Source organism: Adiantum capillus-veneris, chromosome 14 (assembly GCF_014529385.1).
Source record: "Adiantum capillus-veneris isolate H3 chromosome 14, ASM1452938v2, whole genome shotgun sequence".
Lineage (NCBI taxonomy): Eukaryota > Viridiplantae > Streptophyta > Polypodiopsida > Polypodiales > Pteridaceae > Adiantum > Adiantum capillus-veneris.
In genome coordinates, this window is record NC_140944.1 from 68,827,906 (window position 1) to 68,844,229 (window position 16,324).

Here is a 16,324-nt window from a genome sequence, read left to right on the forward strand (position 1 = left end):
CATACCATCTGCACCCTCTGTAACCACATAGTTAGCATAAACCTTTTCACAATTTGTACTTATATCAGAGATATTCTTGATTAGAATTCCAACTTGGTTAGCTTCTACCTGTGAATCTGCATCTGCATCCACAACACACTCCATTAAACAGGCAGAGCCATGAAAATATGCATCATCTACCACTAAGAGAGTTCTTTAAAGATGGAAATATAATTGAGCAAAGCTGTTGTTGGCATGGTAATGTTGCTTCTGTGAGCTAAGAGCTCGAGGGTGCATGGGCGACACTACTGTAAAGGAGCCACTAAGGTTTGCATGAAGGAAGCAGCTAGTTGCATGGAATGCTCTTATTTTAGTGGGATACCCTCAACATGAAGGTGATGAAGATACATTCAATTGTTTCTATAGGATGCGAGCTCAGAGTGTCCCTCCAAATGTTGTCAGAGGCTGTTGGAAAAAGATGTAGTGCTTAGCACAGGCTTGGTCGATATGTACGCCAAATGTGGTGCGCTTGAGAAAGCACAAAAAGTCCTTGAGGAGATTCTTATCCAGAATGTCGCCTCTTCAAATGCATTGATTGCGGGATGTGCACAACGAGAACAGAGCCAAAAAGCTCTAGACTATTTCCAGCAGATGCGAAATGTAGTGCCATCGCAATAGAGAATTTTTTGATGGGTATCCTCTCTAGGCTATCATCTCACTCCAGAAGCATTGCAGGCAAAGCAACATAACCAAAAGCGTGATATCCACTTGCCATGTGCATCCATCTCAAGCTTCGACAACTCGATAGTGGCGATGGCAAATGCCAGTTCATGTTGGATTCAAAAAGAGCACGCTGGGGTCTTCTCCTCTCCTTAACCAATGGACTCGTTTACGCAAGTGCTAGAGTTGCAAAGAAACTTACACCAGGGAGTTGCAAGGAAACTTACAACAGGGAAAAAAAGAAATATGATGAAGGAGAGGAGGGAGAGCAGCTTCACTTTGAGGGCAGTGACAAACTTTACTTAGTTGAAGGACGGAAGCACAGTCAGGACTTTGCTTTCTCCTCGATGGGTTGGAGAATCCGATGCTAGACGATGGTGTGCCGATTGGGCTGCAGACTTGCACATCAACCACTGGATTTTCCTCGCTCTAAGGGGCTGTCTTCCCGCCATCCCCAATCGGAATGAGGCACAAGCGTCCTGCGTGTGCGCTTCTACCGGCGACAAGCCATTGCGCATTGTACATTAATTTTCTGGGTCAAAATTGAGCATCTTATAACTGTTGGTCACACACAGGATTATGTCAACTTAAGATGATAGGATCTGTGGAACAATCTCTCTCTCTCAAGCTTCTCTCTTCTGGGTTCTTGTTTTCTCCTACCCTTGGGCTCACTTCAATCCAATACAATTGCGGCTAACGAAGCACTCTAGTTCGGCGAAGGCAATGCCCATTTCATTACACAGATTTCAACAATAATATGAAGGGATTTATATGAAATCACCTTCCTGATAAGAGCGCCTCCATTGGAGTATTACAACTGCTTCTTTGGTTGATTGCCCTCTTGACGAGTTGCGCCTTCCCTACAACCCTTCTAAGAAGTTCCCCTCTCGAAGCTTCTCTTCCTCCTCTCTCAAGCTCTCCCTTTCTGAGCTCAGGTTTCTCTGAATGGCGTGCTCTCTCTCTTTGAATGGTGCGCCCCTCACAAGCTGGCTGGCCAGCCCCTTCTACCCTGCACAAATTGCCAAGCATGGACTCACTTCTCCTCTCACCTACCCCGATCCTCTGCTGCTCCTCCACCTCTCTCCAGGGTACTTTCCTGCTGCCCTACAACCCAATGATTCTTCCTGTCGAGAGAGAAAGACTTGCAAAGCACAAGCCATTACTCTAGTAATTCAAGCACACGAACACCAATACAGAAATTCTCTCTCTCTCTCTCTCTCTCTCTCTCTCTCTCTCTCTCTCTCAAGAATCAACAGCAAAGCAACATCATGAGTTAGCAATTAGCATGATCAACAGTTTCCAATGAGCAAGAATCAAGACTTTAGCAGACTCATTGACATATTCTTGCCATCTTACATCACCACGCATCAATAACCGTGGGTACCCAAGGAGCTTTGGACGGCTTACCATATGGCAAAAAAATAAATAATTGCTAGATATCTTACTAGTTTCAATACACACATCTAGCAAAAGTGCAAACTAGTAAGTGCGAGAATACTCCTAGATGCATCAAGTAGCAATCTTCTTACCATATAGTAACTTGAGTAGCTATATGGTAAGATAATTGCTAGATGAATCAAGAGAGTTCAAGCTCACTTGCTAGTTTGAGATGTGTTATGAAACTAGTGATACATCTAGCAAATCAAAGATATGACATAGTAATTCATCTGGTAACTTCATAACAAAAAGTGGCAATCCTCTTAGCCCTACTCGACGTGTCTCCCAAAATTACCTCAACATCCCTACCTTTCAGTGAAAGTACTCATCCTAGAACCTGTGAAATCCACACTTTCAAATAATCAATCAAGCCATGGCAGTTGCAAAAATTCACAACAAGAAACATGACTGAACTAACATGAACCACTACACACCCACACAAAACTATGGCCGAATGTATTGTGCTCGGCTCACAATCTACTTATAAAGCATTTTGCCTTATAAAATAGTGGTCATACACAAGAATTCAATACAAGACAACTCCCATAGGCAATAGAGCAGATCCACAAGAAATATCCCCATCACATATATCAACACACAATATAAGCTGCAAATTCCACATGCTACTCCACAATCAAACCACAAGGGGTTACCCTTGCCCTCACTACCATTTGTTATGGTCCAGCCCTAAGCAATGGCTACAACTCCACCTATTCGCGTACTCCAAATCCAACTTCATTAACTGCTTCGCTCAGTACTCATCCTTGCACTCTTGCAACACTGCAACTATATATAAAAGCAATCATATAAACACAATGCAAATAATCCATGATTATTTCTTTACATGATATGAACTTTAAATCAATCTGTGTACAATCAAGGCTTGTAATTCACTTAAGAGATGCACCAAGAATAGTTGTTGGTAGGTTGCAAGAACTACTTACATACGACAAAGATGTGAGCACAAAAGCCTTGCTCAATCAAGTTTTGTACAGAAGCTAGCAGCCCAAGGCACCAGACCATGGTTACCATACATGTAGCAGAAAATTTGATGTCCTCGAGGACCCTTGTAGCCTACAACTGGAATGGCTCTTGTTCTCATGACAAAATAATATGCCAGTAAGGCTATTGTCTGCAACCATCACAACCCTTTTCAATCATTACCACCAAGTTATAAAGAACAAATAGCTTACACTTATGAAATACATTTGCTACTTCATACATAAGTACATCTTGATGTTCAAATTAAGTTTCAAGATTTGATTCATATAAGCTTTCCTTGGTACTTGAGTTAAGCAACTACCAGCACTTTTCAACCCCTGATCTGTTGAAATAAGTTATAACAGCCAAAAAATATATACACAGCTCAATCCAAAGATTTTGTAGTCGTTTACCTTGCTTGTCCTCAGCCTTCGATAGCACCTAGACGAGCTTGGAGAGCAAATGAAGTCCGCATCACTATTAGACATTGCAAGGGTAGCACTGATGGTGTTGCCAACAGAAGTCTACTAGAAGAGCAGTAAACCTTCAAGCAAAAGGGACACGTAGTCATACAAAAAATCAAGAAAGTTTCTTCAAGAGACCTAATTGTGGAATATATACCTTCAAGGGGGAGAACGCATACATAACAACTACATTTGATGCAAACTTCAAACTTCAAAAGCTTAAAGCCCTCCTCGCATTCGTAGGGAAAAGATTTCACATACCACAAGCCATGATCTATGGCCAAAAGAAACAGTCGTGAAAATTAAACCAAAGTTACAAGTATTTCAATCGGAAGGCTCTTAGATGGTCTTACCTCGTAAGAGCCAACATAAATAAGACCGAATAAGACCTGTCAATCCCTTACTGGGAGCTCATATGACAACCAGTTAGATTGGCACCATCACCTACACAAATTACTAGCAGTTGCAATGTCGAATGGAGCTGGGGTATGAGCACGTACCAAACAGGTGAGCGGAATGATCTGACCCTCCTTTGAGTTAGGAATTTTTTCATTGTGGCCGTCATCATCCTCACAATTACGCGCGCGTAAGCCCACTCTCTTTTACTATGGCTCTCAGACAAGAAACAAAACACAAACAGCAGAAAGGAAATTAAAACACCATGCAAACACAGGAAAATAACATACCTGGTGCTTATGGCAGGCTCGAAGAGAGAGGGAGAGATCCCAGTCGGGGCAAGCGACGCCAGACTTCGCAGCTACAGAAGCCGAGCGCAGGCAGAGCAGGTTCGTCGGGTCGGCTTGGGGTTTGGGCGCATAGTCGATTCTCTGTAGAAGGGTCGCTCAAGGTTTGTGCCCGTAGTCAGTTATCTGTAGAGTAGGAAAAAGCCTGCGTTCGAAAAAACTAGGTTTTCCATTTGTCCACCGCCCAAGTGCGCAGTGGAACGAGGGGAAAATTACCAAAATACCCCTCTAATTTGTAGAAATCCCCAAATTACCCCTCAGATTTCAAAAATTCCTCCAAACACCCCCAATGTTTTGTCATAAATTCCCATTGGGCCCTTCAAATTTTCCAAAATTCCCAAAATACCTCTACTTGTGAGAGTAAAATTCTTCAATTTTTTTAATTTTTTTTTTCTAGCTTTTCATAAGAAGACTGATTGCCTATCATACATGATGCTAACCCTAGAATTTGAGTTGGTTATGTAGGCTTTGGAAATGAATTGCTTCATAATTTTAAAACATAATTGCTTTTTTTGCGAGGTAATTTGTGACAAATTACATGCTAAGTACTCAAAGACGGATCTCAATTGTCAAACAAGAATAAATATTAAAAAATTTGTAAAGAATCCACACAAAATAGATACCAGGGTATTTTGGGAATTTTTGAAGTTTGAGGGATATTTTGGGAAGTAAAGTTTCTACCATTACTCCGGAGAGACGCAAGGGAGGCTCAACAATAATGCAATCTATTACTAAGCAAACTCATTAGATAGAAAAAATTCAACTAGCAAAAGGATAGTTGACTTAGCATATTGTGGTTTGTGGCTGAGTGTGAACCTACTTGTAACTACCTCTCATGTTAATATAAGGAGCTACTCTCGGATACAAGAAGGAGCCTAGTTTGTTCTTAATCCCGTGTACACCACATTGGTGGAGATGGCGGGCATGCCCAAGGCAATTAGAGACGTTTCTTACTTTTCTTGCTAATTTCCTGAGCCCGCTCATGGCATTCTTGCTTGATACCGGGTACGGGTAGAGAGAGAGAGAGAGAGAGAGAGAGAGAGAGAGAGAGAGAGAGAGAGAGAGAGAGAGAGAGAGAGATAAGAAGTCAAACACCATTGTGCTTCCATAGTTTTGATCGCAGCGAGACGAACAAGAGGTGGTCTCACCCTCGACGAAGAGGGCCTTTGCCTTGGAGAAACGAGTCCCAGTCCTAGAGGCGACAAGGAAGCTGCTCCTTGTGGAGAAGGAGCCATGGCGATGGCACATTCAACAACGCTAGCAATTTGTGCATCCTCAACAAAAGCATCCCTCAATTCAAAGCATCAAAGACATATTCACCAACCTCGCAATATCTTCACCTTTCTCCAGGTAGGCGTCAGGTTCACGGGAGTTTTTTGCATCAGCTTCACCAACTCCATCAGGCTTCAAGAAGCCTGAAGTGATCAAATGGTGGGAGAATATTCCCACCAACAAAGCCACCTTCATTGGTGTGGTCATTCGCGATGTCAGGATTTGGTACCTTGATTCAGGAAAGATCGTTGCTAATTCTTCCATTCAAGTCACTCACCCTATTAAATTAGAAGACAACTGGTTCTATTTAGAGTTCTGGGGTGACTTGGCTGAAATTGCTGTAGTAGTTAATGACACCATTTTTGTTTCTAGCTCTATGTGGTCATAAAAAGCGACTGGCAAGGATGGTTTAAAGAAGAAATTTGCTAAGGTGGTAGTCCAAGAATCTACAGTGACCAATTGGTTATCATGCCTCGATTTTTGTCAATGTTTCCTATGACAATCTACTCTGAAAGACATCTATGCTCCCCATTCTCTTGGGACCTTCAACGCTCTTGGTGGTTTGGTTATTTTCAATTGTTATTGTTGTCAGTCTATTCAAAGATATGGGAATTGCTGCACATCGATTGTTGCAGAGGTGCCCAATCCTTCCGCTTTCACGTGCACAGTTATGTTCTTCTTTATGTTTTAGTAGTACTAATTTGCCCATTATCCTTCTTTCATAGTAGTAGTGAGTCTTGCCAAAGAAACCTCCTGATCACACCGAGCCTCTTTTGGATGGGATGTCCTTCACAAGAAGATCACGCCCATGTCATTATAGCGCGTCTCTCAATTAGTCATTCCTCATCTTGTCCATTTCATTGGGATAGCAGGGAGATTAAGTCACTAGTTGATGACATCAATGATGATATCACCAGAATAATGTGAAAACACACCAAAAGCATTTGCTAATTGTTACACACACACACACACACACACACACACACAAACACACACACAAATACATACATACATACATACATACATATGTGTGTGTGTGTATCTATGTAGAGAGAGAGAGAGAGAGAGAGAGAGAGAGAGAGAGAGAGAGAGAGAGAGTGAGAGAGAGAGAAGAAGAAGAAGAAGAAGAAGAAGGAGAACAAGAGAAAGAGCAGCAATCCTTGCAGCAAGACCTGATGGCATCAATGATGATATCACCCAAAAAAAAAAAACCACCAAAAGAATTTGTTATATGTGTGTGTGTGTGTGTGTGTGTGTGCGCGCGCGCGCAAGATGGATAAAAAGCAAGACCTTGCATTCGAAAAACTAGTTGAATTTTCAAGTTGATGCTTAAGTTAGGCCCTAGATTTATGGAGAGCCACAAGGTTAGTGGAAAAGAATGGGTGACACTTAGGGTTAAATGGGCTTTGTTCTAAGGAGCTCTTGGACTTGATGCACTTAGTGTGAGTTATCAAGAAACAGAAATATATTGCAAGGGGTGTGGGTTTTAAGGCCAATCATCCTCTACCTACTTGGTGATCTGTTTGGTTGGTTTACACCATTTTTATGCCCTTTCAAAAACCTTTCTAGTCATAGTGAGAACTAATTATAAATTATAGCATTTAGCTCCAAACATAAAAACTATTAAATTATTATGAGTTTCCTTTGTCACAAGAAAATATTGTAGTACTTGATATTGCAAGTTCAACAATAATAATAAAGTAAATTTTGTTTAAGATGATGAAAGAGTGTTGTGATAGGATTTCACATAAGGAGAAACCATGAAATCCTCAAAAGAAACTTAAGATTTAAACAAATTTTAGAGAATACATGGTTTCTGTAAGGAAAATACGTCAAAGCCCCTTTCTTATATAGTGAGTGTATAGAGTCAATGGAGCTTTTAAGGATTTTCTCATATGGTTACTGCATGGAAAATAGATCAAAGCCAATTTCTTCAAGGGTGAGTATAAAGTACGAATGTACTTTTTGAAGAGCTCCCCATGCAGTAAGATATTAGTTACTATATAGCAAGTGTTGAAAGTCAAAATTGCTATATGGTTATTGCATTGGAGTAAGCATTTGCTACTTTCAATTAGCAACTCCTCTTAGTTACTAAATAAGAAATGCATAGGCATTGTATAATTGCTAATTCTATCTAGCCGTTATGAACTTACTATATAGAAAATCCACAAAAACTATTGTTTTGCTAGTTCTTTCTAGCAATTCCACCACAAGCTTAGGCAATTGCCAATTCCATCCAACATAAAAGCTATGATTTGCTACTTCCAACTAGGAAATAGCGTGAACAAGATCAAACTTTCTATATGGTAACATGTTAAAAGTTCCTTGTGGTTAATTTCATGAGCAGCTTGTCGTGAGTGTGCAAGCAAGAACATCCCTTGTAAGGTGAATTCTTGGAGAAGGGCTCCTTTGCTGAGATTAGATGTCATCAAGGCGCATTTGCAAAACAACGTTGGAAGAACAAAACCACAATTCACGAACATTCACACGATCAAAAGCAATTATCAAGAGAGCATGGATGGTTCTAGACTTACAAGGAACACTTGTGACACAAAAGCGATCAACTCTCCTTTAAGTGTCGCAAATATTAATTACAAGCTTGGTCCACCTGCAAAACCACGTCCTTCCAAGTTTTCATAACCGTCTTGAGTGAAGCGACTTAACCAATAGCCAACCCTTGACTGCATCTGTAATGGGTTGCAGGAGATCGAGGAGACGATAATCAATGTTTGAGAGGCGCAGGTGGCCGCATACTTAAGGTGGTGCTAATTTGCATCACTTTATAAATGAGAATCCCTTATGTTCAATACAGATCCTCCCGGCCCCCTCTTCCGCCCCCTCTCCTTTTGAACGTCCCCCGGCCCTGCTCCAACCATAGCCATAGTGTGAGCAAGAGAAATAAAGATCTAATTTAAAACTCCTTGGAGACAGACACACACCTGTGCTTACCTCTTCCCTTGGCCGAAGGCAGCATGCCATCACTGCGATGCTCATCCTGATACTTGTCAGCTGTCCACTGGCCTTGTCTGCAGTACAGGTCCACAGGTGTAATCGGCCTATGCATCGCCATAGCTAAGAAGCAGATAACCAAAAGCACCGTGCCACATTGCCTATAAGTGCTCCTGCATGCACAGTTAACTCGCTAATACAGCTCTTGCTCATGCTTTGCATACGTCCCCTGGCTGCTTCGTGAAACTGAGGGCGACGATCGACACAAAAAGCATTACATGCAGTGTGGAGAGAGAGAGAGAGAGAGAGAGAGAGAGAGAGAGAGAGAGAGAGAGAGAGAGAGAGAGAAACCCCACTGAGGGCGACGATCGACACAAAAAGCATCACATGCAGTGGTGGGAGACAGAGAGAGAGAATCCCCCCTGGCTGCTTCGTGAAACTGAGAGCGACGATCGTCACAAAAAGCATCACATGCATTAAAGATTTTCCTTTCAAGTGGGATTCGGGAAACAATCTGCCCCCTCCTCGAGACTAACTTAAGAAACCAGTCACCGAAAATCAGTGTTCGGGAAAAATGTGTCTCAACTTAATGTCGTGCCGCTTTCAATTTCAAAAATGCTGGTTGAAGGCAAGGGGGAAAAGGAGAAATTCCACCAAGTTAAAACCTTTTAACTTTTTACAAACCGGACATTTGGTCAATGGTCATGGAGGTTGCACGAGAAAAGAGGAGCCAGACTCTAATTTCGAGCACAATCAATAATATAATCTTGACAAAATTCTTTTGAGAGAAAACATCAGATTGTCATCCACTGGCTCTCACATTTTCATTTTTTACTTGGTGAGCCAAAGGAATTTTTTCCTCTATCTGGTCGTAGAATCGACCACGTGGCAGAGCTCATATTAAAGTAAAAAAACAAGGTCGTTAAAAGCTGCTAATAAAAAACGTTGTCGTGAAAGTGAAAATAAAAGCAGCGTCGCACCACAAGCTGGCAAGTAAACAAAAGCAGGTTCGCAGAGGCAGCAGTTCGAGAGCAGTTCCAGAGAGGCAGCAGTTTCAAGACAGAGGTTCACAGAGGCGCAGCAGTTCGGAGATGGATTCAAGTAGGCAATGCTATATATCGTGTGCTGTGCGGGCTCCTGGACTCTCAGCGAGCACCCACCTAACCTGAGAGACCTCTTGTTGTGCCCCCACTTGCTGATGGCCCTTGGCATCTTCCAACTGCGCGCTCGGCAAACAGGAGACAGACAACGTGAGTGGGGGCGAGAGTCTGTAGGCCAAGCTCCTCCCTATTCATTCTAGCCCCATCGGCATATTGAGTCGGCCTTCTTTTGCAGTGAAACCTCAATACCTAATTATAAGCCTACCTGCACCTTCCCCGCATAGCGATCATAGCAGCTTTGTGTGCAACAAGACCCAGTGGCCAGCTGAACAGTATGTCTAGCTTCAACTACGCCTTACTCAGCTCGTTTCTGCAGGCGCAACTAGTTATGGCCAGCATTATGCCGCTCCAAGTATAGCTCATGCAGATTCAAGAACCCTGTGCCCTCGGCCATCCTTCAATGTTCATGGAAATGATATGCAGCAGGTCCCCATGCCTAATTCTCAAGATTCACACCAATTGTTTTCTGCGCAGTTTGCCCATGCAGCATGCACAGCAAGCCGGGTAGAACCGGATTAAAGGAGTATCGGAGACCTTTCAAAGCCTGGTTATAATATTTCGCAAATCAAGCTGGAGGTTACTTCGGATGCTTGACGACATGATGAGCACTCTCAAAGATCAGATATTTCGTGCGATCAACCCATGACAGAGGTCTGTTCTAGTGCAGGTACCTACGCTGCCAACGAGGATCAAAAGAATAGTTAAAGAGCAGAAGCGGAAACTAATTCTTTTTTAATCCACATACTGAGATTTGACGCTGGAGAAGCCGAAGAACAAGGACTGCGGAGTATTGGCATTTTTGGAGACAGGTATACCAATATGTCAGCACCTATTAGCATCCAACAACAGTTCAAACTGCTGACCATTCAACAACTGGATGGGATAACAGAAACTTAACAGACAATATGGCCACTATTGCGGCTTGTAAAGAGCTTCTCTTGCTAAACTATTGCGGCTTGTAAAGAGCTTCTCTTGCTAAACCACGTGGAGGCGGCAGCCAATGCGGGCGCAGTTGAGATTAGCAACAACAATATACTACAGTGTTGCTCTTCAGCAGCTGCATACGAAGCAGGGAATGCTGGTGGTGTGGGTTTGAACGCACAATAGTTACTGCTTCAGAGCTCCCTTCTTGCCAATAACCACGATTCAGTTCCATGTACGCAGTAGCTCTCGGATCAAGTTCAGATGGCTGCAGATCATTAGGAAAAATATGAACCCTCTAGGGGCCCTTTGGGATTAAGGTTAATTAGAGGCCAGCCAATGAGAAGAGGGTGGTGGACACACTCTATGCCCTCAAACATGTAGGGGGACAAAGTAGTCTTACACTTTTTAAATGGGCTCTTACCTAGTGAGAAGGTGGGGTGGGGGGGGGTCGGTGGGCCATATGGAACCTCCAACTTCCCTCCTTTTTGATCCGGTTATGAAAAAATCCCAAAAATTTGAAATTTTTCAAAATTTTCAAAACTCAAATTTCATCTTCTGAAAACCCCCCTAAAACTATTTTATGGTCAAAAAAGCATTTTTTGATTTCAAAAAGTCAAAACGTGCATCCAAAAACCCTAAAATTCAAAATTTTTTAAAAACTTTTAAAAAATCTTTTTTTGCTATCCAGAGCTCCCCCAAAAGTAGTTATTAGGCAAAAAGGGATTTTCTCTCTCTAGAACCCCTTTTCCAACCCCTCCTTGGTTGCAACCATCACACTCATCCTCTACTCCATCACTCTCTCTCTTTACACCATCTCCATTGCTGCAGCAAGGAAGCTCCTCTCTCCTCCCCTACCACCTTCCATTGCCACACCAAGCAAGGCTTATCCACCTTCTCCTCCCAGTGCCACACCAAGCAAGGGTTGTCCACCTTCTCCTCCCATTGCCACAAGGGTTGACCATTTTCTCATATCACTTTATCCCACCTACATTGTAGCAACAAGCAAGGTTCTTCTCCTCCTCCTAGTTTGCTTTGCTCAACCATGGCCAACTCTACTTCGCAAAGGCGGCCAAAGGATGAGGTCACAACACTTGCATGCCACAACACTAGAGGTGTAGATGATGAGTGGGTGCCACAAGAGTTCACCAAAGGTGCTTGGGTATACATGCAACCATCTGCTGTTGGCCCTCATCGTGTGCGGAATCGTGCAAACTTGGATCTTCATTGGAAAGGAAAGCTCCTTGGCTTCAAGAACCGCAAAGACAAGGGGACCGTAGCCATTGTGCAACATGTTTTCTCAATGTCAACCATGCACTTGCAACAACCACCTCGATTTCCAACACATTGTAAGTACATGTTTTGAGAATACAAAGCTAGGTGTGAAATCACAGTGTAATGTTATTATGGATTCATACTTAACATTTGTCATGCATATATAGTCATATTTCCATCCACGTTGGTGGAGGAGCAGCCACTACATAGTCTCTCCAGCACATTCAATGCTATACATGCGGATATTGGAGCAATAATGTTCTCGCATCTTTGCCCAACCAAACTGGTTCAAAGAAGGATTTTCTTCTATTCTCACTCCTATATTGTCCCTACTTCTACACAAGCATTTGGAACGCTTGAACCCATCAAAGTAACTTCCTTATTAAGTATGGAGTGGCCGGTCCCAGATTTGTGGTCGGTAGCATCTTTCAAGCAAAAGATGATAATGGATGTCCAAAACTCTTTGAAATACTCTAAAGCTTCTAGGTCTGTGGGCTTGAGCTGGTGTTTGCCTATTCATTGTTTTGTGCACATTTTTAAAGAGTTTGGATTTGTGGAGACTACCACAATGCTTGTATGTAAAGATGCGCATTACGAGGAATTAGGAAGGCTTTTAGAAGAGGACTGGGGTTTTGTGGAGGGCATGCACAACGGGGACCGGTACCGTTGTAAGGTTGGAGCTTCAGGTATTGGAATGCGCTATTTGAAATCCCGCACCTCCTTGTACATACGATTTCACTATGATCGTTGGATGTGCAAGTTTGGAGTGTGGACTCCCTTACAGAGTGTAGATGGCGCTATTGCAAGCTTTGACATTGCAGTGAAGATGCCCAACGATGCTTTGGAGGCAGTCCAAGTGAACAAGCATTGGACTCTCAGTAATGTTCGAGAACATTTGGTTATTATGGGTTTTGAGGCCCTTCAACAAGCACAATTTCGTTTACAAGGTCACAAGGTGAGAATCCTTCCACCACATGTTCAATACATCATGGTTTGTCGATCATTAGATGCTTATTGTAATGAATGTGCGCAGATTGGGAAGAGAATGGAAGACAAATTGAAGGTCGACGAGGACTGGGGGATAGATGGAATTATGCTATCGATCTTATAACTTTGTAACTCTTGCAATTTTCATATTGATCCCCACTGTAATCAACATGATTTGCTTCGGCAAATCATGCCTTTGAATATAATTTTTTGCATTGGGATGAGAAATCATTTTTTGGTGAAAGTGCCTTTTTTTTTTAATGTCTTAAGAAAAAGGTACATTAGAAAAGGGGGGCCACCTAACTCATTCACTATTTTCACTTTTGCAACTCTTGAGCTCCTCCACTCTCTATCCACACCCCAGGCTAAACATGAATGCTGCCACAACCTCTGCATCTGTACCCACATCCACCCCTTTGTCACGCTTCATCCTCTTCCTTGAGGACACCAAATACAAAGGGAAGTTGGACCTCCACACCTTTTTTACTCGTCTCCCTGACCTTGACGCCACAGTTGCCCTTCACATGGATGCATTTGAGGAGATTTCTGCGTTCATGGAGGAGCACATCATAAAATATTCTGTATCTATCCCCCCACATGCAGGGATCTGGGTGCCTTGCGATCTTTTGCACTATATACACAAAGGTGATCGTCCATTCTCCAAGCGGTTGCAACGATTCCAAGAAATTGCAACCAATGCAGGCCATTACTTGGACGAGCAAGCCCTTGGGGTGTCAGCGCTCAAGAAGCGCAAGTTGGGGGTGGAGTACCTTTCTCGGCTCGCAACATTTATCTTCTTGGTGAGCGAGGAACCTGATTTGGAGGAGCTTCGCTTACCACACCTTCAAGTTGGGTCCTTTATCAAGGACACCAAGGAGCAGCAGGTTATCCCCATGAACCCTGCAGCGGAAGGAAAAGCACACCAGCTCGAGTACCCTAGGGGTCTTGAGGAAGTGGTTGAGAAATCCATAGTTGCGGCTGGCCCTAGTGACACTCCAGTGCCACTACCACTGACGGATGTGGCTATCCCAGAGGTAGAAATTAGCCGCTTCTCCTCAGTGTTAGTGGATGGGGAGGAGTTTGTGTTCCTGCATGATTTGGAAAAAGCATTTGGCCTGCGCATGGATAAATGCTTGAGCGTGCTATGCAACAGCAGCAAATGTCCCTTAGACAATACGCCAGATGCCCTAGAAAGCAAGCTCTTGCCAGATGGGGACTCTGTTGCTGACACTATTGCAGTTTTATGTGCGGAGGTCCTGACAGTAGAGCAGTTGCACGTGGCTGATGAAGATTTCCAAGCCACGCAAGCCAAGGTTGAGGCTGCTAGGATGCCTATGCCATTATGCAACCTCCCATCTGATGATCCAAAGCTTGTATCTGTGGTGCATGGGAGCATTGACTTGGATGCAAAGGGCAACAGGGAGGAGGACGACAAGGAGCAAGAGGTAAACTGTATCCTAATTTTCATGTTACTATTTTATCCTTCGTTGTCTTTTTTCTCAACCTTCATCGGTTTATGACAGGATGTTGTGGAGGTTGATGATTTTGCTGCAAGGACGGGTGGCAAGCGGACGGGCTTTGGACCTCAAGCTTCCCTTGCGCATTACCTCGGACAACTCCCCCCTGGCGATGTGGCCATTATCCATAATGAATTTACTCCCCAAGCCCATTTTATGACTTGGTCGTTAAAATCTTTGAGCAAGTTTTTGTGTTTGAGTACCATTGCTCAAACTGCGCATCAAGTGTTCCTAGTGCGTAGATCCCTTGTATGCACATCGTTTGGCACTGGCTTTCGTGGTAAAGTGCTTGCCCAGATAGGGATACATGCTTCCATTGTCTCAACTGACCCAAATGCCATAGCGCAGTCCCTCTTGATTGGGGAGTTGCCTTACGCGCAAAATAGGCGCCAGGAAATGGTCAAAAAAATTCTGAACTCCTCAGATACATGATGTAAAATTACCGTGCTAGAAGGAATAAAAAATATTTGAAATTGTCTCTCTATATTGCAAATTCTTTTCAATCTGATTTGTCAATCTTGAAAATTGTTTCAATTGGTGATATGAATTGTTTTTTGACTTTGTTATTTCAAGGTATGTAATTGCAGTCAATTTGAGTATAATTGTGATTTTTAAGTACCCTAGGGGGTTAGATTAGCCTATAAGGGGCAAAAACTGCCTGGCCACAAGGGCGCGCAAATGGCCCATCCATAACTGATGGATGGGCCATTTGCGCGCCCTTGTGGCCAGGCATTTTTTGCCCCTTATAGGCTAATCTAACCCCTTAGGGTACTTAAAAAGCACAAATTTATTGCAATGGATTGGTTTTGCATCATTCATTTAAATGCAACCTTTTTATGGCAATTCCAGTATATGTTCACACTCAAGGACACTAGAAAAGCTCCAATCAATTATGAAATGAAGTTTCCAGCAAACTATCACTTGCTTTAGCTCTACCTACTACACCCTTGCACCAAAAAGTCAAATTACATTGGACACTTGGTTTCACAATATGTTATTTGTTTTGATATCCTATAAGGAATTCAAAGCTTGAAATGACCAAAAAAAGGTGTCCATAAGGATCTATATAAAATATTGATGCAAAACCAATAGGTTTTAGTAAATTTGGTTATTTTAAGTACCCTTGGGGGTAGATAAGCCTACAAGGGGCAGAAAAAGGCCTGGCCACAAGGGCGCACAAATGGCTTATCTACCCCTAAGGGTACTTAAAATGCACAAATTTACTGAAATTGACTGCAATTACATACAGAACTTGAAATTACAAAGATAATAGACAGAGTAGACACAACTGTTGATCATATTGTGATTGGAAAGTCAAATCATTACAAAGATAAGGGTGTGCAATACAAAAAGAGGGGTAACTTCGGCTAATGCTCGAAGTCTCGTTGCAATCGTTGTGCAAGCTGCATATCTTTTGGCTGTATTGTCACTCGCTTTGCATGAATGGCACATAGGTTGGTATCTTCCAACACTGAAATGATGTGGGCCTCTACAGCTTCTTGAATAGCCTCTAGCGCTATTGCTTGCATTCTATACTGATTTCCATAGCTTTGAAGCACTTCCTTCACAGTGCGAGCAAAGGGGGTGCGTCGAATCAAGAGCTCCGTCGTCTTCTGGTAGTGGCGGATTTCTGCAAATGCCCTTGCTATTTTTCGGCGCCGCTGCGGTTGTCTTGGGGACACTTGCACATTTGCTGGCAGGCGGCGTGTAGGCTTCTTGAAAAACTTAGACTTGCGTCTGTTTACATGCTTAGGGGCTGGTTCTGCAACCTCTTCTGATTCTTCCTCTTCCCTTGGTTGCCGATCTTGTCGTGTGGGGAGAGCTCCCTTGCCTTGAGGCAATGTCTTCCCCCCAACAGCCACCCGGTGTGTGCGCGGTATTTTTTCTCGCAGCCATGGTGGCTCACTCTCTGATTCGGT

At 43.0% G+C, this 16,324-nt stretch overlaps 3 protein-coding genes and 1 pseudogene across 3 annotated transcripts; 1 reads left to right on the forward strand and 3 right to left on the reverse strand.

Moving 5' to 3' along the window:
• Positions 1-274: 274 nt before the first annotated feature.
• On the forward strand, positions 275-1,295 carry LOC147442561 (uncharacterized; annotated as a pseudogene).
• A 1,817-nt stretch (positions 1,296-3,112) lies between these two features.
• Positions 3,113-3,605, reverse strand: LOC147442562 (uncharacterized). The gene is made up of 2 exons (XM_086529681.1): positions 3,531-3,605; positions 3,113-3,268 (listed from the first exon to the last, which is right to left on the reverse strand). Exons 1-2 carry the CDS (start codon positions 3,603-3,605, stop codon positions 3,113-3,115), a joined length of 231 nt encoding a protein of 76 aa, XP_086385807.1.
• Positions 3,606-3,644: 39 nt separating this feature from the next.
• On the reverse strand, positions 3,645-5,803 carry LOC147442563 (uncharacterized). The gene is made up of 6 exons (XM_086529385.1): positions 5,649-5,803; positions 5,420-5,581; positions 4,082-4,186; positions 3,935-3,984; positions 3,739-3,855; positions 3,645-3,661 (listed from the first exon to the last, which is right to left on the reverse strand). The coding sequence occupies exons 1-6, from the start codon at positions 5,801-5,803 to the stop codon at positions 3,645-3,647; spliced, it is 606 nt and encodes a 201-aa protein (XP_086385511.1).
• Positions 5,804-8,040: 2,237 nt separating this feature from the next.
• LOC147442564 (uncharacterized) lies at positions 8,041-8,975 on the reverse strand. Its single transcript, XM_086529682.1, has 2 exons — positions 8,546-8,975; positions 8,041-8,459 (listed from the first exon to the last, which is right to left on the reverse strand). The coding sequence occupies exons 1-2, from the start codon at positions 8,664-8,666 to the stop codon at positions 8,377-8,379; spliced, it is 204 nt and encodes a 67-aa protein (XP_086385808.1). The 5' UTR covers positions 8,667-8,975; the 3' UTR covers positions 8,041-8,376.
• Positions 8,976-16,324: the final 7,349 nt, after the last annotated feature.